At 38.5% G+C, this 26167-nt stretch overlaps 1 protein-coding gene across 1 annotated transcript in view; it reads right to left on the bottom strand.

Annotated features, from left to right (window-relative positions):
* Window positions 1-11960: 11960 nt before the first annotated feature.
* PDGFC (platelet derived growth factor C) overlaps window positions 11961-26167 on the bottom strand; it is a 138043-nt gene continuing 123836 nt past the window's right edge. The window contains exons 4-6 of the mRNA XM_076336634.1: window positions 20015-20222; window positions 14186-14403; window positions 11961-13499 (exon numbers count right to left, since the gene is read on the bottom strand). Coding sequence (XP_076192749.1) covers window positions 13383-13499; window positions 14186-14403; window positions 20015-20222 — 543 coding nt within the window. The 3' untranslated portion in view covers window positions 11961-13382. The remainder of the gene's footprint in view (window positions 13500-14185; window positions 14404-20014; window positions 20223-26167) is intronic.

Below are 26167 nucleotides of genomic sequence, written 5' to 3'. Positions count from 1 at the left end.
ATACTTGGAAATGGTCTTAAGTTCTCTTTTAGTGTCTCCTAAAAGAACAAAGGTATTAGGCAAAAAAAAAAAAAAAAAGCATATGTCAAAAAGTTTTCTGACTTTAGGTAAAAAGCTGAATATTCCACAATAAATACAAAAATAATTTTAAAGATCTCTTGCGGAATGAATGCATCACATTATTTTCCTGTTCTTCCCACATGAAGCAATTTATTTCACCCATGGAAAGCTCAGGAAAATGTACTTCACAGTATATACCTCTGGTAAATAACTTTGCTGGAGCTCCAATAAAAAGAAAAAGTTTAAAACAGTAGAAAATTAAAGATACTGCCTCTGATTACCGAAAATACTACACCCACAGTAAAAATGAAATCAAGCACAATAGGCTAAGGGAACACCAAGGAACTTAACACAGCAAACAGAAGACTAAACTTTCCAGGTAAAGATATTCTTGATTGCACAGTGGGAGAAGATTGCTAGGAGATGTACACAAGCTAGTTTTTTTTAAAAATTAATTTCCCACTTGCTAGACTTGAGTCTCAAAGTACTCATGTCACATAAATGGCAATTGTAGCAGCTCACTCCAGCTGCAGTGGTTTAGGATTTGCTGAATTAAATAGCAAGAGACTGGAGCTGAAGATGACATGCTACAAGAATTAGGAAATAGCCAATGTATTCAAACATTTTTTTGTTTAAAGCTAAATATTAGCCAGTTGCTCAAGTCACAGTAAACATATCACGGCCTGATCCTAAGTTATTATGCATATTCTATATTTTAAGCAAATGCTCATCCTCTTGAAGACTTCGTCAGCCATGTGCAACCACAACCAGCTCTTGTCATTACACTCTTGAATGGCTTTTCAGAAAACAGCAGACAGCCTCTCCGAATCCCTGCTCCACCTTGCAGTGTTTTCCTCTATGCTTTGCAGGTAATAGGCAAAACACAACACAAAACGGGAACAGCTGGAGTATTTGGTTCATTGAATTTAAACACAATGCATGTCTCCTTTTAATCTATTAAATGCACATTCCACAGTCAGCTTGAATCTGCTACAAAAGCTGTTCATTTTTTCCTTGCTGCAGTTCAGGTACCCAGTATACAGCTTTTCAAGCCAAGGAAACAATATGTTGGCCAGGCCTCCAAGAATTACAGATTACACTCTCGAAAGTAAATCTGCTTGCACAGGACAAAATGTTTCTGCTCAGAGGCTGTGAAAGCTTTATGCCTATAGACATCATGAACCCTCTCTACCTCCTCCTCCGTAACAGTGTCAGTGGTAAGACCCATGGATCAAACAACATTGCTTTAACTATAGAAAAGTTCACTTTTTAATTTACTTGGTCAAAAGCCAGGTGCAGCAACCAAAAATCAAACAATAAATTTTGTCTGTAATCCCACTATATAATCCCCGAGTCAGAAGCTTGCATAACATGGCAAAATTAAGTATTTTCAAATATCCAGGTGGTAGGAACTCCCACTACTGCATTTCTTTAAGATGGAAGAAATCATCCACTGCTTCATGGATGGGGTGGCACTTCCAGCATGTAGCCTTCCCCTCCACACTCTTTCTTCATGGTCCAAACTCACTGGCTGATGTCTCTGAGCTACAAACCTTGCCATTCAACTCCAAAAGCAGTTGTCTTCCTGACAGGTCTCTGAAGATTTCCTTCCCACAAGAAGCACACTACAGCTTAGTCCCATCAAAACCCCCCTTCATTTCACTTTCTGAAGAGTTCAATCCCTCCGTATCCAAGTGTGCAATTGCCAATAGCGAGTAGTTGTTGACAGGCACTCTCTGCATTGCCCATTCTTCCTCCTGCGCTCTCTTTACGCTGCCTTTGAAAACAATCAGGATTTGGCAACTGAGCAAATTACCAACAGACAAATTAATATCCATCAACTGAGTTATAACGGACCCTGGATGCACTTGGATCTAGCACCAGTGCAAAATGAAATGCACCAGCTCGAGCCACCATTACAGCTGAGGCATACCACTAGTAACTGCAGCTCAGACCAATGATGTACTCTTTCTGATGGCAGGATGGCAAAGACAGTAAAACATCCAATGGAAAGAAGAAGAGGACAGGAAAATATTGTGACAAAACCTCTACTTCCTTTATGACTTGACAAAGTAGTGACGACCAGAGAGAACTGTGGGAGCTGAGTTTCTTTCTACAGCCTGAGAGAAGCCATACCTCACAACACATCCAAAAAACCATCGCACAAGATAGCACATTTGGTACCCCGGTGGGAATGCATGGCAGATCTCTCACAGTACAGCGTATTCTCTGCCAAGATCCTCTCTGTCCCTGAGGGCATACCCAGGTAAAGCCAGTCAGGTCAGTCAGGAGTGCTCCTGCCTTAGTGGCCTTTGTGAACACTTTTACATAGGCACAGGTGAGCCCCCTTCAGCCTGCCAGAGTCAAGGTGCCCATTAACAGGTAGGCCTCTGCCATGCTTGTTTTTAGCATCTTACACTGCCAGGCAGACTCAGAGCAGTGTAAAACTCAGCTCATCTGCCTGCAATTGAGAGACACACCCTAGCCCTTCAGAGCTCCTCAAACAATGAACGCCATCAGTACCCAAACATGGCTATCTTCCTTTGTAAACACCACCTTTAGCCTTGCGCTTAGTTTCTTTAGCCTTCCCACACCTGGGTCCCTTTCCAAAGATATATTCCTGCCCTCATTTTCCTTTTGCTCAAAGGGGAGATTTTCAAAGACAGTAATAAAGTCAGACCCTACAGCCCACTGGCTCCCAAGAGGTGCTAGGTGCTTACCCAAAATTTGTGTCCGTAAAAAGAGTTCCTCTGGCTCTTTCATTTTTCACCTGTAGAGATCCTGAACTTTTTTATTTGCACGAACTAACTGCTCTTCTCTGCTTACTAATTCTATTGCTTAACTACACTGATGCTGATCTGAACATCCAAAAAGACTGAGTGTTTCTACTTTCTGGGACCCATTAGCACAGCCTGAAGGCAGGGGGAAAATGCATAGACTCAGGCAGTCCAGATTCACTGATTGTATTGCAGAAGGACACGTACGAAAAGAATACATGAAAGTGAATAAAGCTAAATATTAGATTATAGGATCCTTATTTTAATCTTCTTACATTTTCCTATGAGGGAAGGAAATTTAAGTTTTAAGAGACAAAATAATCCTAGCTGAGGAATGGGAGTCCCCTTTCTGCCAATTGGGAATGATTTCTCTAACTATTTTCCTGACACTTAAAAATAAATCTGTGCCTGGCCTCTTCTTTTGCATTTAAGTAAGAGTGCTTTCATGACCTCACTGTTTAAAACTGTCCCACAGGTCACAGAGAAGAAATTTTTCACTGCAGCCATCGCTCAGAGCGACCTTCAAGGAGACTACGAGGGCAGCCAAAATTCTAAAATCCGTTAAGACTGCTTAAAATAGTTGAAAACTAAGCTGCCATATTTAAGGCAACAATTTTAACCCACCACACAAAGTGATTTGACATGATTGAGTGTGGTTAGTATAGCAGTGATATATTAACGCAGGTACTTTATCAAGTAAATTATTTATATAGAAGATCTTGCTCACTGCTTTCACTCTGGAAAGAATGCTGCCCTTACTGATTTAAATGCCACCCTGGACCATGGGTAAGGGGAACTGCAGCATCGCTTAAATAAATACTCTATTTGTTGTTTCACATTCCCATGGGGCAAAAGGAATTTATAAGTATCAGGATAGTTTAACTAGCTCTTAATTCCTTTTTTTCCAGGAAGAGACTAGGATGATGTCATTTGCCTTTACATATTCTTTCAAACAGACTAACAAGGACAAATCGGTCTTCAAAGAAGTGGATCCTTTCCACAGTTAACTCCCAAAGGTACTGGTCCCCAACCCTGCATCCTGTGGGTATTTACATACTGGCCTATCTGTGAGCTGGTGGTTATCATCGTCCTGTGTGGCACCATTCCTGGCATTGCTGACTCTGGACAATACGCCATAAAATTGCTCTGATGTCATTTCCTAAATGACTAGCAACTCCCGATCTCTATTTGCACTTACAAGGTGCCTTCTGTCAGGGCAAAGAACCGTTAACAAGTTTGAGAGGAAAATGGCTATGTTCTTATGTGCTATGTAAAGCAAAACTGAAATGCAGAAGGGCTATTAGGTAAGCTATTTGGTAAGAGTTCAAAGGCTATCACTTATACAAGAAACTTGATCTTACTTGAAAAATAAAGGTGTGATTTCACACAGGATACTGGCCTAGATACAGGCCTTTTCCTATCACATAACATATGATTATTTCACATCCTTATCTTCAGTTTTTAACTTGAAAGTAATGATTAACAAAGCAGATATGAACCCTTAGAAGCCTATCCTGGGAGAAACTGAACTAAAAGAATTTGTCGTCTATCAGATCGTAAACATTACGAGGCAATGTGACACTTAGGTATACCCTTTATGGCGTAAGGAAATACTTGTCTCTGTGCTTATTAATTCTTAGTTCTATGACGATTTGAATATCTCAGTGTTAAGATGTAGATTTAATGTTGGTGGAAATTGTATGTGTGCTAATCACAGAATGGCTGAGCTTGGAAGGCACCTCTGGAAATCATCTGGTCCAACCCCCCTGCTCAAGCTGGGCCACCTTGAGCCAGCTGCCCAGGGCCACGTTCAGACAACTTTTGAATATCTACAAGGAGGGAGACGCCACAATCTCTCTGGACAACCTATTCCAGTGCTCAGTCACCCTCACAGTAAGAAAGTGTTTCCTTGTGTTCAGAGGGAACCTCCTGCTTTTCAGTTTGTGCCCATGTGTGTGTCTGGTCCTGTCACTGGGCACCACTGCAAAAAGCTTGGCTCTATCCTCTTTGCACTTTCCCTTCAGGTATTCGTACACATTGATGAGATCCCCCCGAGCCTTCTCTTCTCTAGGCTGAACAGTCCCATCTCTCTCAGCCTTTCCTCATACAAGAGATTCTCCAGTCCCTTAATCAACTTAGTGGACTTTTGCCACACTCTCTCTGGTATGTCCATGTCTCTATTGTACTGGGGAGCCCAGAACTGGACACAGCACTCCAGGTGTGACCTTACCAGTGCTGAGTAAAGAGAAAGGCTCACTTCCCTCAACCTGCTGGCAATACCGCTCCTAATGCAGCCCAGGACACCATTAGCCTTCTTTGCCTGAGGCGTACATTGCTGGTTCATGTTCAACTTGGTGTCCACCAGGACCCCCAGGTCCTTTTCTTCAAAGTTGCTTTCCACCTGGGTGGCCCCAGCATGTACTGTTGCCTAGGGTTGTTCGTCCCCAGATGCAGGACTTTACACTTAACCTTGTTGGACTTCATGAGGTTCTTGTCAGCCCATTTCTCCAGCCTGTCAAGGTTTCTCTGGATGGCAGCACAACCCTCTGGTTTATCAGCCATTCCTCCCAGTTTTGTGTCATCTGCAAACTTGTTGAGGGTGCACTCACTCTGCCCCAACATTAATGAAGATGTTGAACGGGATCAGACCCACTATCAACCCTGGGGGTACACCACTAATTACTGGTCTCCAACTAGAGTTTGTTCCACTGACCACCACCCTCTGGGCCTGTCTATTCACCCAGTTTTCAATCCACCTCACTGCCTGCTCATCCAGCCCACACTTCATCAGCTTCTCTAATTTAGCTTAGTTTCACAAACTGCATGGAATAAATCCTTATTTTTACAAGTAGAAAAAGAGCTATATTACTTTGGCACTAATGTGTCACACTGCTAAAATCTGGAAATGTAAAATTGCTAAGGTGACTGAAAAGAATTCCTCATAACCACAGACTTTCATTGTGGTTTAGATCATAATTTTGTTTCTTTTATTTGAGGTGTTAACAACTCATCTCTGTTTAGAGATGGCTATACTTTAAAGTTTGCCTTTAATACTTCTTGAATTATTGTTACCAATAGTAAAAACAGAATCAGCTTCCAAAAATTGCTAAAATTTTAATTTATCTGAAACTGATGAAAGAAAAAGAGAGTATGCCAAAAGTATGAGAAAAGATTGCCAACCTGACTAATGCCTTAGGGATAATGAAACGTATAGAAGGAAAGCATATATAACTCATTAACAATGCTTTGTAAAAGAACAATTAGTAACTTATTTTTTGTCCTTCCAGCAAATAAATATTCTGTATGACACTACTGCTTTTATTGAACACTTCATAGTGCATGCAAGTGTGTTGCTTTTCCTCTGTAAATCATCTGCACGTCATTATCCCCCTGCCTTTTTGGTAGTGAAACAGCTAATCTGCCCCTTTTGAACGCATTAAGCTCAGGTGTGTCAAAGGAAACCAACCTTATGACATGATAATCATCTCGCTGCTAGGCAGGGCCTGTGCTGAATTTCGACTCTCTCTGATCACATCATACAGAAGACACATTCATTTATTTAAATGTGCTGTGTTTTACAGCCACTGATGATGATGTTAAGGCCTGTAATTCAAACTCTGGCTAAAGGAGTCCCAAACTACTGATTTGTGGAATTTGGAAAGCGCAGTATACTTGTACTCTTTCATAAACATCGACCATTGCCATGAATAGAGACAAGAACGCTGAACTAGATGAGCATCTAGTCTAAAGAAACACAGACCTTTCGTTTATTTTCTTATTCACAAACAGACTCCTAATTCTCCCTAACTGATAACCAGTTTTCTAAGTGGAAGCCAGCCTGTGGCCAAAGACCACATGGAGATCATATCTCTCAGACTGCTCCCCAAAGAGCCAGATGCCATAAAACAGTCAAGAAAGGATGCCCTCACCCTACCCCCACAACCAAGAGGTGATTGTTTCAGCCTCTATCAGAAATTTGTGGTTAAGCACTGAGATTTAACTACACAACATAACATGGAATGAGACTGTTGTTATGATTTACTGAATGAATCGGAGAGCTAGTTGCTTAAGCCTCTGGATGAAAAAGCTTTCTTATAGCTCAGATATACATTGTCTTCCAACACATCTTCAACATGAGACATGAAAAGTAACTAAGTGGTAAACAGACATATTTAAGGCTTTGCACATGGGGCATATCCTTTCTGGAGAACAGTGGTAGAATTTTGTACATTTGAATTCCATATGCCCTTCAGCAATATAAAGCCTGCTATGACTTCATGATTACATGAAGCCCCCAAAAAAGCCAATTTCTGCCTAGCACCTCCTCACTGTAGCTATATCAAAAGTCTGCTTAGCATCTTTAAGGAGCCACGCAAGCATAAAGATGCTATATGGTAGAAAGGTCACCTACTTTTCCTCACTGAAGAATATATTAGTCGCAATAAAAGAGATGTTACCCTGAAGGCAGAAAAAATCAGGGGCTCCAGCCTTTTAACACCTGAGGACATAGAGAGTTACGTGTTTATTTTACTGTTTTTGAGGGAAATTACTCAACTTATGACAAAAGGATACACAATGAAAAGCAACCCCTCTTCTGAAATTGTGGAAAAACTTGAAAAGAATGAAATCGAAGTTAAACATTTTTTTCTCCTCGTCAGTCTCTAAATGAAGCTTTTTAAACAAAGTGGTGCAGTTAATTTTACAATCTTTCATTTCACAAAGTTGCTAATTGTACTGATCACTGTGTGATGCCGTTCTTCAGAAAAGAGCCATAGACATCATGGCCTTCACTGGCCTTCTCTCTTAAATGAGGTTCATGTAGGTGCTTTCTGAGATCCCAAGGCACACCCCATGGATATGAGTGAAGCAGGAGAAAGTGAGACAGATAAACAAGTTTTCTTACCAACCTTGTTAACTTATCGGGATTCTGCACAGTGAAAGAAAAGCAAGTTTACTAAGAGAGATGCGGTTTGTCACTCAGTCTGAACAGGAGAGACACCAGAACCAAGGTGGCTTGGATCTGTCTTCAGCGCTGCAGAATCTGAGGAAGGCAGCATGGGCTTGAGTTGAACTGGCACTTCTGCCTTTACTCCACTAGGCAAAAAAAAAAAAAAAGATTGCCAAATTGGCTATATGGAAAACCATTCCAGGCTGCAGAAGTTCTTGAGACTCTTCTTTGAGAAAGAGATGTTTTGTTCAGAAAACAGGCCTGTAAATGGGGTAATTCCCATTGATTGACCTCATGCATCTAACAGAGCTTCCTCAACTGGCAGGGCCATACTTTGACTCTGTACTCGATGAAGACAGACAAGCTCTATGAAGACTGGCATAGAGCAAGACTCAGAGCAGGAATCTAGCTTACATGCTCTGAATCAAACTTTCAAAAAAGCTGTCATCTTTCTCCCATGACTGAGCTGTAAATTTACTTTTCTTTCAACAATCTAGGGGAGTTCCAGTGAGGCAAAAGGCAAACTGTCTTGTCTAAAAAGCCTTGTCCAATTTAGGCTGAAAAAAGTAGCCATATTTTTAATCTGTGATTTTGGCAGGCAAACAAATAAAAACACTGTCCCTGGGTTTAAAAGGTGCATGAAAGGACTTTGAAAGGCAAGTTGTCTGATAAAGCATCCCATACAAAAAAGGATATGAAGAGCAAACTTACTCAAACTAATTTAAATATCATATCACAAGCAGCATCAGAAAAGTAAGTTGGTCTACTTAGCTTCAGAGCTTGGTTTGAATGAGAATCTTGCAATTACGATTCTTTTAGCATCTCTGCTACTGTATCTTCAGAAGTCAAACAGAAAGTAAATGTTTCCAATTTTTATTTCCAAAGTTTGGTGCAAACAAAATGAGACTATTTTTAAGCAGCTTGTATCTGAATTGCAAATTTATGAGAATTTCAACACAGTCCTCCGTTAGAAAGGAAATTGGGTAACAGCTTACATTACATTGGGTAACAGCTTATTTAGTAGCTACTAAATAAGGTAGCTTTGTGCTTCTGTCTGTCTGTCTTTCCCCTCCACACACTCTTGTATCATCCACAACTTTTTTTCTCTTCTTCTGCTGAAAAGGAGCTGTGAGCCTGTGCAACCCAGCAGACAAAGAGCAAGAAAACTTAAAAGAGTTTAAGAGCCAACAGATCTGCAGTTAACGCCCTTGGTGACTAAAGTTTTGGTGCTGCTCCACATCACTCCCATGCCGGCCATGGCTGACAGGAGGGTTCCAGGAATGTGAATATCTACAGAATCTGTAAAAACAAGGCTCACCATCGGTTGGCAGCTCCCCACCTATTCCTCTGGGGGGAATAATTACTTTTAGCCAAAGCCATTTATTGGGAATACGATAAAACCTACAAAATGCAGCCTACACTATTAGGATTTTGTCTGTTTACAGGAGCTACTTTATTCCACTCAACTGTTTCCACTGCATAGGCCCATTAGAAACAGTCAGTTCCCTCTTTATTCCCAAACACTGATGCTTACATTAATGCAGTTCAGCAACTCACGAATTAAAATAGACAGCAACAACTTAAACAAATCTCCATAAAGATGTAAGCTCAAAGCTTGCAACTTCTATTCCACATTGAAAATCATGGGCTTTCTACCCACTTCTGTCAATCTTTTTCTACACATACAGCATCCTTGGCATTCAGCTGCGATGACCTGCAACTGTGAAAGGCACCGTTGTTTGCTTGTTAAAAATTCATGATTAATATCTTCAGTTAGTTTTTACCACACTTTTTTCTTAGAAACAACAGAACATAAACAATAATAATAAGGAAACAAAACCCTCAGAGGAGCATTTCCTGAATGCTGTGTGTAACTGGAGGTATAAAAAGCCTCGGCTCACCTCGAGGCCACAAGAAGTTAACACTCCTCAGGAACACCTGACTGAAAAATTTCATCTTTGGTTAAGAAAATCTTCAGGGGAGAAATTAAAACCTCTCAATGGGGGAATTTTAAGCAAATTAGGAAAGGTAGAGTTAGGCAATTGTTTCTGTAAGTACAGTGTGAAATAATCCCTTTATGCTAAAACTGTACCTACCATAATTAGTACATTTCTTACATGCAATTCTGAAGTTTTATGTCAAGTGTATTTTTCAAAGTTTAAGACCAAATACCAGCAATGTTCAAGGCATCCCAATTAAACCCAGAGCCGTGCATGTCCCTGTTTCATCCCTTCTGCCAGCTGGCACCATCCCCACGCCTCCTGCTGAGGACAGCCTTGCACCTGGGGCTGACAAAACCTCCCAAGGGAGGAAGGTGTCAGGGAGCTACACGCCTCACCGCAGGGGAGCTGTCAACAAATTAGGAGCTTCAGCAAATTAGGAGACCGCGGTCATCAGCAGTGTTTCTCTCTTGCCCTTTTCTGCTGTATTTCCCCCCAGTGGCCCTGGCCTGGCCCGGCCCACCCACGTCCCCTCACCTGTCTTCACCTCATCCCGCATATTTTACCTCATCTCACTTTTTCCTGCCAACAGGTGGTCACCAACGTGATTTATTGTTGTGACAGCAGCTCCCCTGCACTGTCAGAAGGACATCTTCAAAACATTTTAAGACTCTTCTGGATGCAAAGACCATGTCGAACTCGGCAGGATCTCTAGACTAGGCCTACCGCACCCAGGCAGGATGCAGTATGGGTGCGTCCCATCAGATCACCAGCAGAAGTCATCCACCGCCGGGGGGCAGCTGCTCTACCCAGCAGGGCAGAAGATGTAGCACAAAACAGGAAAACCGCACCCTTCATTGCTTCGCTTGGTTGGTATCTTTCCTAAATCCCATCCTTTAAAACAACTGATCCCGTTCAAGCTCTTTAAGCTAGGGAAGAGGTGGAGTGCTAAATCCCCTGAACATCTGAGGGGAGACAGAAAAACAAAGTCCAGGCAGTGGCAGTGAGAAGACACAGCTTCATCACAGAGCCAAGGAGGAGGGAAAGAGCTTAACAGCGCTCAGCAAGAGGATGGCAAACAGGAGGGATGGTAATTTTTGGATCAGATGAGAGAGACAGCACTGTGAAGGGGAATGTAAAGAGCAAAGGGATAAGGCGTTCAAATGCAGGTCTATGGCAAGCAATTGGGAAGGAAACTGGTGCAAGAAATTGGCAAGGAAGAAAGTGAGCCAAAGCCGGAGGGGGGCAATAGAAGAAATACTTGCGACTTTTGGAAAACATTACCCTCCATACCCTGTATGGTTCCAGAAACTCCCCACTTCTATGCTGCCACCAAATACCTACCCCAAAACGCATGTCGTGCCTTCTTCCACTAGCAAGTCTACAGAGAGGATGAGACCTCCTGCATTTCCTACAGCAGAAATTTCTGTAATAGAATTACATTTTTCAATTCTTCTGCTGAATTATGATGCCAGAGGCTATGATTTCTGCTTTTATCTCAACTTGCTTTTCAAAAGCTCTTTAAATCACAAAAAAAGGACAATATTAACACAAAAAAAAAAAAATCCCCCCGCTTCCCTGCAAAACACTCTTTATTCTGGTCAAAGACTCAAAATTCAAGTAAACCAGGTTTCTTATGTGACCATAATTCTGCATTCTGATACAGGGTTAATGTTCAGACTGGATAATTATATGCCACATTTACACCAGATATTTTGTGTATTCAGTAGGAGGTTGAGGGTGGGGCAAAACAGACCAGCTAAGACAGAATCAGAAGCCACCTGAGAATTTTCCAGAACTGATATCAAAGTCATACCAACTTGCAAAAACCTCCACATTTCATCAGAACTCATTTTCACGATGGAAACAATAACAGAAGTTGTTATTTCAATTTGATGGCTTCACATCCACACAATTTTGAACATTTTGAATGTTTATACAAATAGCATCATACGCCTTCTTTCCCCTTTTTCTTCTTGTGGATTTACACTAAAGCAAAATTAATAAAGCAAGTGGAAGACTTGGTAACAAAAGACTTTTGTTTTCACAACTGACTTTCAAAATAGTAAGTAGAAAATCATCCTCTTTAACTTTTCCTGTTATTGTATATTGAACAGATACAAATATGCAACCACACAGAAACATTTATTCTCCCAAAATTAGCATTATTACTTTATTTGGTGATTCATTACAATCTGCAAATCCAATAGTCAAAAAAATAAACTAGGCATAATGTTAAAGCATTTTACAAGCAAAATACTTTACTGTTTCCTTTTCAATTTGCATAGGGTGGGATAAGTGTATTGGTTAAAGAATATAATGTACAGAACAAAACCATAGTTCATCAAACTGTACTGAAAAGTGTTACGATCCTGTGAGTGAACAGTACTTAAACAGCTATAACCGTCAATGGAAAACCATACACTTCAACATTAAAAAGGCTGCCTTCCCATGACCATGATGCATCATGAAGGCTGCAAGCCACTGGGCTTCTTTTCTTACGTTGTAGATCATCCTACTTTAAAGAAATTAAAGAGTTAAACAAGCCAGAATGCATCTATCTACGCTCATTTCTTTTCTACTGGAACAAAGGCCAGAATGGAGAGAGGGAATTTTTAAAGTCAGCTTCTGAAACCACTTATAGTAATGTCTGTCTCTCATATTTTCAGTGTCATGGAGCTAGCAAGCTTAGAGCTTCATCCACACATCTCTGTTTATTATTACTGTGCATCCAGATAAAAAAAAAAAAAAAAAAGTATTTTTTCACTGTGTAGCAACAAACTGCAAAGATACCATGCTCCTTTCCCATTGTAACCACATCTCTGTTCCTCCAACTATATAAATCTGGCTTTAAAGTCTCACAAAACTAAAAAATAGTTGATCTAGGTTGTAATAAAAAAAGAATATTAAATACCTTTGGTAAAAATAGATATATTTAACAAGTTTAGAAAAGCAAATAGTTATATTGTCAAAAGGAGAGTATAAAAATGTACACAATAAAAAAATAACAAACAAACAAAAAATCATCAGCCATAGTAGTAAGAATAAAGGCACTGTTCTTTTCAATGTTTGCTTCCTTAGCTCACGTTATTGTCCAGTCTTCTTTCTAAAAGGCAGGAGCTTTACTAGAGCGTATGGAAAAATCCAGTCCTTCCTACCAGCATTAGACAAATTAAGTCTAATTCGGAACAAGACAGTCTGTTTTAACCCAAGTTTATACAACAGGAGTAGTTGAACACAGAAAGAAAGATTTCAGGTGTTTTCAACCAGAGGCCAGATGTACTGGAGCTGTAGAAATGAGACAGCCAGCAGGATCAAGTCTCCGTGATGCGAGCCTTCTAACTTTATTTTTACTCCTAAATTATAAATCCATGTATTGTCAAGAAAATTGTGGGGGACAAAAACAATACATATATTTTAAATCCCTCATTGATGCCTTTCTCCCATCCTTTCACTGGGCCTCCAAACAGAGCTGTCACACAACATATAATCCCAGTTTGGCTTCTCCTCTTTTTAGAGCTCACTGTAAATCTTGAAGATGGAAGATCCCCAAAGCAAACAACTGAGATTACAGAAGGAGATAATGCACAAGCCCCATAATAGAATCAGCCATTGATTGAATGTGCTTTGAAAGAAAACAGCACAATTAAATCATGTTTATCCTTCAGTATTCCCTTTGCACACACAGTCACACTCCTCATGGTGTTCCAAGGGTACATCTGTCAGTGATTTATGCAATCCCCGGACGCCAATCCTTGGCTTCAGCTGAAGAACCTGAAGGAGAAGAAGCCAAGCATCAAGAAAACAGCAAGTGTTTCATCACACACCTAGAGAATGAGCTAGATTGACTGGAAACACACTGGATGACAGGAAGCCTATTAAAAGAAATAGGCTTTCCTCAGCTGAATTTCTTCATTTATTCCACCCACTAATTATTATTTTTGCTTTTACCTCAAGCCCTTTACAAAATTGATTAAAACATCTTGAACAGATACTTGCTTTTATCAAAGAAGAGAGTCTTGCAGTTTCATATTTCTACTTAATTTTATTTAAGGGCTAATAGTATAGTTAACCCAATGGAATTATTAGATAATTCTATAATAAATAATTTTAGCTATAGATTTATAACAATGGAAATGGACAGATACCTGTTCCTTCATAAAGCTCACATCTACCACTAGAGAAAGCTGACCAAGGAGGTGTGGTTGTGATGTGTCTGAACTGCACCAGTAAACAAATACCTCAGGAATGACTTAATAGTTCCACAGAAAAATATTTTAACAAGGAAGATACTACTTTTTTTTATGTAACACCTCATTAAAATGGTAAAAAAATATTTACTATAAGTGCAATACAAAAAATTTTTAAAATATTAGTATCGGTGCATTCCTATAGTAAAAATAAATTCCTTAATTGGCTTTCAGTATTTCCAAACATGCAAATGTAAAAAAAGTGCGTACCTCATGGTATTTTTTGGTGACTTTTGTTGGTACACATTGGCACTCATTGCAACTCTGATGACAACAGGCACAGTTTCCACCACAGCGTTTAACCAGAAGACACAATGGCCAGAAGATGGTGTCAGTTCGCTTCAGCTCCTCCCTCAGTGACACTGAGAAGTTGCGAGGAGTACAACTATACAGCCGCACCTCCTCCTTTAGGAGGTTGAGATCAACCACTGCAAAAAGACAAACAAACTGGTGCTTTTCTGATTCATACTCCAACTTCGTTGGTGGTAAATCAACTTCAGCAGTGCAGAACCCTTGAGGAAAGTTCATTTTTGTGCAGGTGGTACAGGTTCAGCACACAAGTATAATACTGCAGTTATATGAATACCATGAAACCTAAATGGAATGATCGTTGTGTAGGAGTATTCACCAATTATTTTATAACTCTGGCAGAGTTGGTTCAAATTAAAGAAAGCAAGCTTTGGCTACTATGTTCCAATAAATGTTTTATCAAATCAACCCTAATGGAGTTCCCTTTGTTCACACTCGTACTCTGAGCTCTAGTGTTGCTATTCTATATTAATTTTGGATTGGAGAAACACACACAACAATTAAGAATCCTGCAAACCTCCAAACATACCTTTAATGCATTTGCATAAAGCATTCAAACTTCTTACCTGCTAAGATTTCAATTATTGCTTCTTTGCAAGGGTGATGTAAATATAAGAAAGAATCAAATTATTTATATCTAAGAGGAACTCACTTTTATGGACTAAGAACTTCAAGAAGGTATGTCATCATCGGTGAATACTGTACAGACAACAAATAAGTGCACAAGTATGTGTTTCTATATAACTATTAGTAGACTCCATTTTTCCCCTCCTCCTTCATAGCAGCATATATATGAATTTCTGTTGCTTCTCTAGGTTTCATTTTCACCTGATGTGTCTTAAATAAAATACAGCTCCTCCTTGTAAGCACCTAACCTGAAGTGCAAGTTAAAGATATTAATGTTTGGCACCAGTTTCCCTATAAACTGGTTCCACTGTACCACACTGAAGTTTCACTATGCCAATGGTTGAAGAGCAAGCTCATGAAAAGATCTGAAACAGGGCAAGCTCCTTTACTTTCACTTTAGCTGCATAGCCAAGAAATAACAGGCCTCAAAAGAGGCAGTTAAGACTGAAAAAAATGGATTGGTTTAGTAAAAAAAAAAAAATACATTTTTTACTTTGGTGAAAAGCAATGTAATTTCATTTATTTCAGAAAAGCTAGCCTATAATGATCACGATCTGGGATCTTTTGTCTGCACTGTTTCTCCACCATTAAGGAACAGAAGTAATGTCTAATTCATGGGAGTACTCTATCTGGGAAAAAAAGGAAAAAAGAAAATAAGAAAAAGAAAGCTCTATGATAATATGGCTACTGAGACGACTGAAATAGAGGTCTCGAACAAAGCAGCAAAGAGCTTTAAACCAAGAGTTTTTGAGCTACATCAAGAAGAAAACAGGGAAAAAAAAAATCCCAGTGCATTGATATTACTTGACAAATACTTTATAGTTATTGCTAGCAGTTCATAAATAAAAAGATATAAAATAAAGCTAAAATATGTTCCAGATCTGAATCACTCTCTAGAGAAAGACCTTTTTTCCCTCTACTGACTATGTAAAGAGCCTCTAGAGGTCACCAAGGAGAACTTCCACCTATCAAGGCAAGATAATACCTCTCAATTCTATTTAAACACATAAGAAGTAAAGATAATTTAGAAGCTGCATTTCTCTAGTAGAAATGCTCACTAGTACTGTCCCAGGAGCAGATCTTTGGGCAGCAATTTCATTCCATGTTTCTTCAAACATTTCATTTGCAAACCATATCCATATACTGGCATCCAGAAGTAAGGGTTTATTGTTGTGAAAAGGACACTGAAGCCTTTTCTCTCCTTGCACTTACAGTGAATGCCAAGCTGGGGCACTTCATTCCATCACTATCAGGTTAACAAAGGCTCCTAAATAAACAATCTGATTTTTAAAAGCAAGGACTGTGTAATAACTCCAATAAAGTTACTGATAGAGCTCCAGCCTGCCTCCCACACTGCAGGAGCATTCCTTAGAGAAAGCTGAGAAGGGAGCAGAGGAAAAGAGAGACAAAACTTCCGGGGGAGAGATTCACTGTGAGAAACTAGAAATGATTTAAGCTCTTCTGATCAGCTAATAGCTCTAGGCTGAGTCATTTAGAAGGTGGACATGTCTACCTCCATTAATCAAGGACTCTGGATAAGAATGGAATACTTCTTTCTCCTGTTATGTTTTCAAACATATAATAAGTGAACTGTCTGATTGAGGATAAAACGCCTAAAACACAATGAGAGAAATGCTAGTTCTGCTAATACTTTCTACTGGTAGATTTCTACAGAGGCTGACATGCTTGGTACAGTGAATATCAAGAAGCTAAGCTTATGCATCTTAACACAATTGCTGTTCAGCCCTTCACCATGAGAAATTGAAAACGGAAGCTGGGCACTGATGCCTCTTCCAGCAAGCCCCACTGACCAGCGGGAGAGAGATGCCTGTGTGGCGTTGTGCTTCTCTGTTACCTCCTGCCTACTGGGAGCAGTTGAGGAATGCATCCATTTCCTGATACTAGCTGTAGTTATAACACAGAGGAAAAGGCAATGCACTGAAATGACCTGCAAGTGTATTACACATTTTGTCACAAAATTGGAATGAATTTGAACTGAACCCCTCAGACTTGCAGACCCAAATTTTAAAAAGGTTCTGTGGAAGAACACCCAATCAGCTCTTGGCAGATAGATTTTAGTGTGCCTTACTGTTACAACAGGCTTCAGGAGAGATGAAAAATGTCATGTTTGGTTTCCATGCTTTACAATGTACTAAGGTATATTGCTATTATACCTCACAATGAACCCTTGCCCTACCTTATGTCATTCAATTTCATTAAAAGGTCTGTGGCAAATTTATCTAGTGCTTATATAATCACTTCTTTGAAGTGTGTGAATGAAGCTGTTACTTTTTCAAAGAGTATCTGTCTGTCCAAAATTTATTTTAACACACTGTGGGCACAAAGTTAGATGAGAGAATGTATATATTCCCTTAAAAGTGTTTACTTAACCACAATAAAAGGTTATGTGGATTTCCCAAGTGCACTGAGTTACAGTACCTGTTATAATGTGAACATTTAAACACTCCTTCAATTTGGCTTCCACTCATGTATCATGTTTGACACAACAGTCAAAGTTCTTTTGTCTAGCACTAGCTCGGGAGGAATGGAAGGCTCTGCAGTAACACATGAATGGGAAACACTGAAATAAAAATAAGGGGAGAAGGAAAAAAAAGGGAGGAAAAAAATGTAGATGCAGGTAGGTCTACAGTAAAGTCTATTTCAAAAGTGTGCCTTCACTGACACATACAACTGAAGTAATCCATGTTCACACCAGCCCGAAAGTAACTGTGTTCTGCAGTTAGCAATGCAACTGTCAGGCGTCTTCTGGGACGTGTGTCGAGTAGCACAGGGAACCCTCTTTCCCAAAACAATTTTCCAGCTGGATGCTGCTCTCAAAGTCACTGAAACAAATTCTGGTTGAGGCACTTGTGTGTGGGCACAGATAGCAGCAGGATGGTTTTCATTCCTAAGCACCCTGGAGATGTTCCTGGGGGTGTAAGTTTTGTACTGGCTTCTACAATAGGACAGGGCTGTTACAAAACCCCAAATAAGGAGTTTAAAAAAAAAAAAAAGGCACATAACTATACGAGAAAAGTATCTAATAAGGACTATGGTTGGATTGTGACTCTTTCCTTCTTCTTAAGCAGACTTCAGAATATGGTCTAATGATTATGCATAGATTTCTGTGGGAAGCGATGGGATCATTTTTTTTCACAGCAAAATGTATTTTATTTTTAAGTATGTTTAATATTATAAAAGAATTTAGGACTATATTTAGACATCAAAGCCTCTGAACTTGGTGTTACTTCTTTCCTGGCTAGAAGTTTTTGGAAGCATTTTATCCAGAGAAAACATCAGACACAGAAGTTCTGTGGAATTTAGGTTGTCTAAATAGAGTCTTTTTCATATGAATTATTAAGTAGGAGTAGAGGACAATACTATTATCTACATAACGTAACATACACTTTTAATTACATTTTCATTTAATCTAGATGTAAACTGATGTTTGTCTATGAAAGTAGGAGAGTAATTTACCTTTTACACTGAAATATTGCAAAAATAAAACTGATCTAATTATAGAATCAAAGAGTTTGAAAAAAACAAACATTTTAGGGCAGGCACTTCTCCCAAACATTTCTTAAAAAAGCTTTTAAATACAGCAAACATACTACTAGAAGGAATAACATTAAAAGAAGAAGAAGAAGAAGAAAATAAAAAGAAAAAAAATAAAGGTTTGCTTTCCCTATCTATTGAATAGACCTAACAGTTAATACTATGTCCTCTCAACTGGACATACTTTCCGCCTCAGGCTATTACATTACACACTTGGTAATGCAGTCTGAGGGTGGTATCTTAAAGATAAATGTGGCAATACCATGATATGTTTATTCAGTGGAAAAATCTATTTCAGCGTCTAATTAGAAGTCTCTAAAAGATTTACTCTGATAGTTTCTTTCTAAGATATGTCTTGCAGGGAGTTGCTTTTGTCTATATAGATGTTATCCAACACCTGCATTTTAGTTTATGTAAGATTTCACAAATTACATTTTGTTTTTCTCCCACTTACTGTATGCTTATGGCATACATTTGGCAAATACTGAATCTCTTTAATTAGGAAAGTGTTAAATGACTACCTGAAAGGCATGGTCCATTGCTGAAAGCTTTTAAAGAGATTTCCTCCTCTTTGACTCTTGATTTAGTTGCTGTGTAATATTGCTGTAGCAATACAGATAGGGTAGAAGGGTTGATTTTTAGGCTCTGATCCAAGAATTAGCTGTCAAAAACTTAAATTTAGAGTTATGAAAGGTTTTACTTCCTCCCTTTTCTTGCTGACCAGATGATAATCAAGTTTACGTTTGTCAACAGAGGAGTCTATTAAGTTATGTTCATGTTTTCATTTTCATGCTTTATGGTGGGGCAAGGAAGGAGGTATTGCCTGCATGCTATCCGTCCACATGAAATCCATAAACATGAAATAGTGGGCAGCATCTGGATGATATGTGGTAGAAAATTCATGAATGTCAAATGTAGATGGAAGAAAATTACTTGCTGAACAAGAAATAGCTCCACAAGTCTTGAAATACATAATCTACATCTGATTAAGTTGACAACTGCATGATCAAACCGGACATGGACACAGGGATTTCATGAGGTATCATGGAAGAGAAATATTTAGCTAATTGTTCTCAATTCATATGGCGTAGAGACTGGAACAATTCTAAGGAAATAAACCAATCGTTCATGTGATACAGTAAGTGTAAGAAATTACTGACCCCAAACGAAAAATAAAGTTTTTGCCATCCATAAAAAAAGAAACCCACAAAGTTAGATTATGTCACCCAGCCAAGATGCCCTGCTACTTTGTGGAAATAAAGATCTCCCAGGTTCCCTACAGAAAACTACCCTGTCTGCTTATTTATTTTTTTTTTCCCTTTCTTACTTTATCCTGCTAAATTCCTTTAAGTTTTGAGTTTAGTTATTGTCCTTTTTCAGATAATATAATGATGAGAAGAGCTAACAACAATGATCTCTGCTGTATTTCTAACATATTCTTTTCTTGGAACCAAAATTCCAGGTGAAGAATGCTCTTAATTACTGTTTCTTTGTTAAGAGAAAACATACCCGTAGAAAGCTGCAAGGCCAGACAGAAGAGTAATTTACCTCTTGATTTCCTCCCATGAATATATGCCTTTCCAAGAAGTTGCCACGTTGGCCTGTACAAATCTTCCAAATCCAGTTGCCACCGATCTGGTTCAAGGTACCGGATGAGTTCTTCCACAGTACTAAATCCAGCAACGGCATTGTTTAATACATCTAACGGTAAAGCTGATGGGGGTAGCAATGATGGGCTAGGTGCTTCTGTGTGGTGCTGCAATCAAAGCCGAGAGAAGAGTACCAGTCAGAGGGTTAATGGATCTGCTTTGATGAAGTGCTGTACTTTATGAAGTTACATAGCTGGGAAAGTTTATAAGTGGCTAGCTTGTTTCCAATGTACAGTTTACTCAATAAGACAAATGACAAGAGTCAAAAAGTACCTAATTATTCTTCAGCAATAAGTGTAAACAAACTTCCACTAGACAGTTTTCCCACTTCTTACGTTTCTAGCAGTGAAGATAGCATGCTGCTATACCTGTTCTTTGAAGAAATTCACTGAGTGACGGACAAGTTTTTAGAAATAGGACAAAGAGCGATTTGAAAATATGGCCCCGTTACAGGCAATTGCTGTAACCCTCTAGAAGTCTGAGGAAACACACATTTCACATGCTGCCTTTCCTATGAAACTTCACCACAATCTTTGGCGTCTTGTCTTTCAATGTAAAATATGAACATACCCTAGTACAAAGACAGCAAATATTCCTGCTCTCATCTATAGATGGAAAAAAGCACCGGTTGTGTTTCATACAATGCTAAGAATTATGTTTCTGGTTAAACAATAATTAACAGAGTAATAACAATATCTGGCATTACTATAATTATTTCTTACTTAAGAAAAAAAAAGTGATCCCAAGGATATCAGAAGTACTTAAATGATGAAATTGAGTACTGAAAAAGTCTATGTACTTTCCCACAGCACAAATCTCACTGATGAACTCACTGGATCAGGGGTTCTCAGTGACAGGCGATTCAAGCAAAGTGAGACTTCTGGTTTTGCTCACTGTACAATCTGTTTAAAAATTATGCGTTGATTCGTATTTTCAAAAGAATAAAAAAAGGTGGGAAGGGAAGCCTGAGCAGGAAGTTGCTGCTGCACCACCATAAGTTTCTTTAGGCTTTTATACAGGCAGACATCACTACAGACATTATGTCCGCAGTACTACTCTAGAGCAATTTATCTGGACCATGTAAAAAGGATGAAGAAAGATTTGAACATACTGCTGATTTAGGGGATGGGAAGGACAAGAAATCTCGAATTCAGACGTGCATTGCTACATGCATCACTGCTCTCAAGTGTGGTCCATATAAGATTTAGGGAAAATTTATTCACTATAAGTACAGTCAAGTTTTGGAAAAGGTTGCCCAGAGAGGCTGCACAGCATCCATCACTGGAGGCTTTCGGTACCTGACTGGATAAAGCCCTGAGCAGGGATCTGACCTCAGAACTACCCTACCCCGAGCAGGAGGTTAAACTAGAGACCTCCTGAGGTCCCTTGCTGAATTTTCCTACAACAATCCTACAACATAATATTAAGAACGAAGGACTGAATGTTCCTCCAATAAGTGAACTAACATGCTTCTCGTCCCTTCCCTGTGCAGTGCCTGTTAGTGCTGCACAACATTTACATATATATTTTTATATTTGTTTATATTTATTAATATGTATTTATACCTATTTATATTTATATTTTAAAATCCTCATACCACTTAGTGACAAAATGGCACTCTCAGTACTCTAATGTGAAGTGTATACATACTGTAATTTTTTCCATCTATAATGTCAAATCAGTTGTATTCCTTTACCTTTTCAAAATGATCGGAGAAACTGATGAGAAATGTAACAGTTATGCAGGAAAAAATTGTTTAATAAAATAATCCTTGCAACACTACATACTAAACAGCAGTTTTCTAAAATACATATGCCTGTGTGATAGCTGTTTTTCATACCAATAATTACATTTTCCTTTCTGTGCTCTCAATTCTATTAAATATGCATTTTTGGTTTCAGCTAAATGTGTGGTTGAAAGGGCAGCAAATGGAAGTAACCACCATGCCCTTCCTATTTTTTGCTTCATGGGTTTTTCTCTCTCCATTTTCAAGAAATGCAGTCACTAGAATGATTTGTGCTGCTTTTTAACTCGGAGTCTTGCGAAGATAATGCAAAACGTAGTATGCTGCTACTATTAACTTTATCATATTTTCATCTTGCTAATCGAGCAGCATTTCCAATAGAGCGAGTGAAGTAATTTCTTCCCATTCTGGATGAATGTGGATTTCAACAGTTAAAATATTTCTTTTCCTCTTCTCTCCACTGGCCACATTAAAAATAATAACATGTTGATCCATCTATTAGGTTATGATAATAAAGCAACAGATTCTGGTCTATAATTTAAATATTTGCTCTTAGCAAAACATGCTACTCAGCAAGTTTCGAAATAGTGCTGTGACACTATAATTCAGATGGTAAAAAAAAATAAATATTCCAAAATTTTTCCTCCTGTTTTTCTCCATGATGATGTATTTGTAACCATCGCGTTTCTTGGTTTGAAGGTGTAGGGTTTTGCTAAGGTGAAAAACAAAACAAGGATCAAATGGTAGAACTAGTACCTGAAGAAGAAAAAAAAAAAAAAAAAAAAATCTTCTATTCTGTTTCGAGCTGAAGAATTTACTTCAGTGTCTCACTTCTACTGGGAATTTTTGTTGCTAATGAAATAGATGGATTCCAGATGAAAATCCATTGGTCTAGAATCTACTTCCACACTTACAACTTAGAACATGCATGCTTAGCAATACATATATAGGAACTAACCCACCAATTTATGTTATTCTGGATTCGGTAGGCATTTGCCTGAGTTAAAATGTTATGAGAAAATGGTGAATTGTTGCACTTAATGGTAATACAATTAAAGTTGTCAACACTTTCTAATCATTCTTACAGCAAACCAAAACATAAAGAAAAAGTAATTGAAACAGAAAAATTGTACAACTTCAAAGATGAACATTTTAGAATAAAGTAGTTAAAATCTCAAGATTAAGAATGTTTTTCCCAATAATTTCTTAACTTAGTCAATTTAAATGGTAATTAAAATGTACCAAAGATTAAAGATAATTGATATGATAAAGCTATAAATGATTTAATTTATAACATAATAACCTTTAAGAAATCTCAATTCGATAAATTGTTTAATATAAATGGTAATTCAAATTATACTCTAGGTTGCTTTCACTTGCAAATAGGTACTACTTATTTTATAATTTAAACCTTTCAGACAGAATCTCCAGGGCAGCATAAATGGTACTCCTTCCTTTGAGTAAAATTATATCTTGGAATTTTATACAATTTAGAATTTCACTTGGTTTTCTTAAAGGTTTTTTTTGTGTTCTACAGGCAATGTTTACACCTGCAGTAAGGTTTTACTCTCAGAGAAGATAACAGGAGAAATTACTTAATGCAAGAAATTAAAACTCAACTTCATTGATGGGACATACCTTTTAGAACAAGCAAATACAAAACTTGAGCATAACTCTGAAATGTAACATCACAGTTGCAACTTCAAAATGCTGAAATGCTCCTTAAATGGAACTTTCCCTCCCTTTATAGCAAGTCCATCACTTCTATTACAATTCCTTCCAATTAAATAATCTCAGATAAAAATCCACGTGCCTAGAATTTAATCTATATCTCTCTTGACATTCCTACTCTGACCCTTGCTTCCCCCTGCATGCCTGACACAAACTGATGTTGTCAAGCTGCTCTCTGTGCAGTGCTACCAACATCAGTACTCAGTAGGTCTCAGAGATGCAATTTCACTGCAGAACAGTGACGTGGAAGCCTCATGGGAGGAACACCTATAAGCTCTAGCTGTTTTGCTGCACAATGTTGATGGAGACAATGAAGATGATCTTACAATGAAGTAGCTATCCGTCAACTGTACATCTATTCTATAGCTGGCATCACCTAACTCCCTCCACAGAACTATATCATGTCTCCCCTAACGGGTCAGCTAGCACATAATCAACCTTTGATATAACAGACATCTCTTTATCCGACAGGGGAGACATAACCCAAGATAGCAGACACTTGTTTAGGTATAGCAGCTATCCAAAATAACTTTCCTGATGGAGACCACTTACTGGGAAGTGACGTTCTCCAAGCTTTTCTACAATAAATACTAATCGACAGTAAATACTTTTTTGTCATAGCAGCACATCCTCGATTAATACCATGTTTTAGTCTTGAAATCACCTTTTTTATTTTTTTGCCTGAACATGAATAATTTCTGTCAAGACAGATTTGAAAAATACATCAACAAGTTCTGTATTTTAATATGATTCCTCTAGTAAACAAAACACACTATGGTTTTTGGTTTTGTGCCTGGGAAACAATTGCAATTTACTTTAATAAGAATAAACATGTTTAAAACCAAGATAGAGCCAAACAGTTGCATCTTTACTGTTAGTTAAAATGATTCAGGATGAAAACCAGAGCAGAAAACACAGGGCTTCTGCTGCCCTGTAGAACAGCCAAGAATGACAGTTAGTATTGGATCAAACAGATTTTTCATTAGGTCTGTTTATATTGTATGTGTATATTGTATGTGTACTTCACTCTATCAAAACAAATACCTTTTAGAAATCCCCTAAGGTGTTTACAAGCATAAAAGACAGGCAAACAGACCAAATTTAGGCAACAGTTTAAGATATGGGCTTGGAAAAAAGGAAGGAAATAATATAAAGACTAACTTCACAAAACTATCCAGCCCTGAAGATTATATATAACAACAGTACCCCAGAAGAACTTTAGGGAGTAAAATGCATTTTAGGGTGCTCACAATGCTAGTTGTGCCCTGTTAATGGAATCAAAGCTACTCCATCTAGCCTCTTTCTCAAAGGGGAAAGGGTAGGACACTCTTATACTTAGAATAAGAAGGCGACAATCAGTGAAGCAGTACATCTGAACAAAAACTGCAACAAATAAATTTGAAATTACCTAGTTGAAGCTCAAACCTAAAGGATGATTTAGTACATAGCCTAGCTTAAAGACTTGTGATTAGTTTCTTGTTCTGACACATATTTCCTGTGTGATCCTGAGCATAGTACTTAGGCCACAGCTTCATGGTGCAAAGCATCTGGCAGTAGCACCTCCTTGCTACGTCAGCATGATTGTGTACGTGGCTGCATCATAAAGAAGAAGTAATCTTTCTGAAAAAGAGTATTTCTCATTTTCTTTTTTCTTTAACCGCAGTCTTATTCACAGTGCAGACCTCCAACAGCTAAGCCATCACAACCAAAAGCACAGCAGCTGCTAACTCAAACATTTTTAGATTCACTCTGGCACCAGGAGTTTCATAGTATGGAGGTTTGTAACACAGCCTTATCAAATCTGTAAAATGAGCACAGAGGCAACTCCTTGATCTTACAAGTTCTGTGAGAGAATGAATACAATAAATATTTATTAGATGCTCATTATTGGTTTATCTGAAGAATCCAGAAGTATTTTAGATAGATAAGGGGTAAAACTTTGGATATGAGACTGTATGTTATAACCTTTCCTGTTCTGCCACTATCCATCTCTTCTTCCCTTGCACTGAACCTGCTCCAAGGATAAACGACTCAGAACAAAACAGCACTCACCTACAATCTACACAAGATCAGCTCTTAAGCAACATCATGATCTAAGCAAAGCCTCCCCTTTGCTCCTGTCTCATAGGATAGGACTGTCAAGGTACTGACACTACCCTCTTCCAGTTAAAGGAGGGGCAAGAAGTAATTTTGTTAGTTTGCTGCAGCCAGGAGTGAGGAATTTCATGTTTCACACAATCACTGAGTTAAGACTGGGACAACAAAAACAAGTGAGTCAAATACTTGGCATGACAGAACACTTAAAAGTAGTGAATAATATGTCTAAAATAATTCCTTCCCCACAGAAGAAATCCCCATTTTTTTCATTTCTTGTCTTGAAGAAAACATTGTCAAGCAGTTTCTGAGTGAAAATCCATTCATCAGCTGTCACAGTTTGGAGAAACTATTAAACATCAGTATAGTTTAATCAGACTAGAAGGGACTCTGTAACAAAGAAAACCTCAGAGGAATCTCCCCTCCTCCAAAAACCAACTAGGATCAGTACTTTGAAAGAAATGACACATTTCTTCTAATGAA

The sequence above is a fragment of the Aptenodytes patagonicus genome, chromosome 4, assembly GCF_965638725.1.
Source record: "Aptenodytes patagonicus chromosome 4, bAptPat1.pri.cur, whole genome shotgun sequence".
NCBI lineage: Eukaryota > Metazoa > Chordata > Aves > Sphenisciformes > Spheniscidae > Aptenodytes > Aptenodytes patagonicus.
Note: the sequence above shows the minus strand (reverse complement) of the source record. Positions and strands in the feature narration are given on the sequence as shown.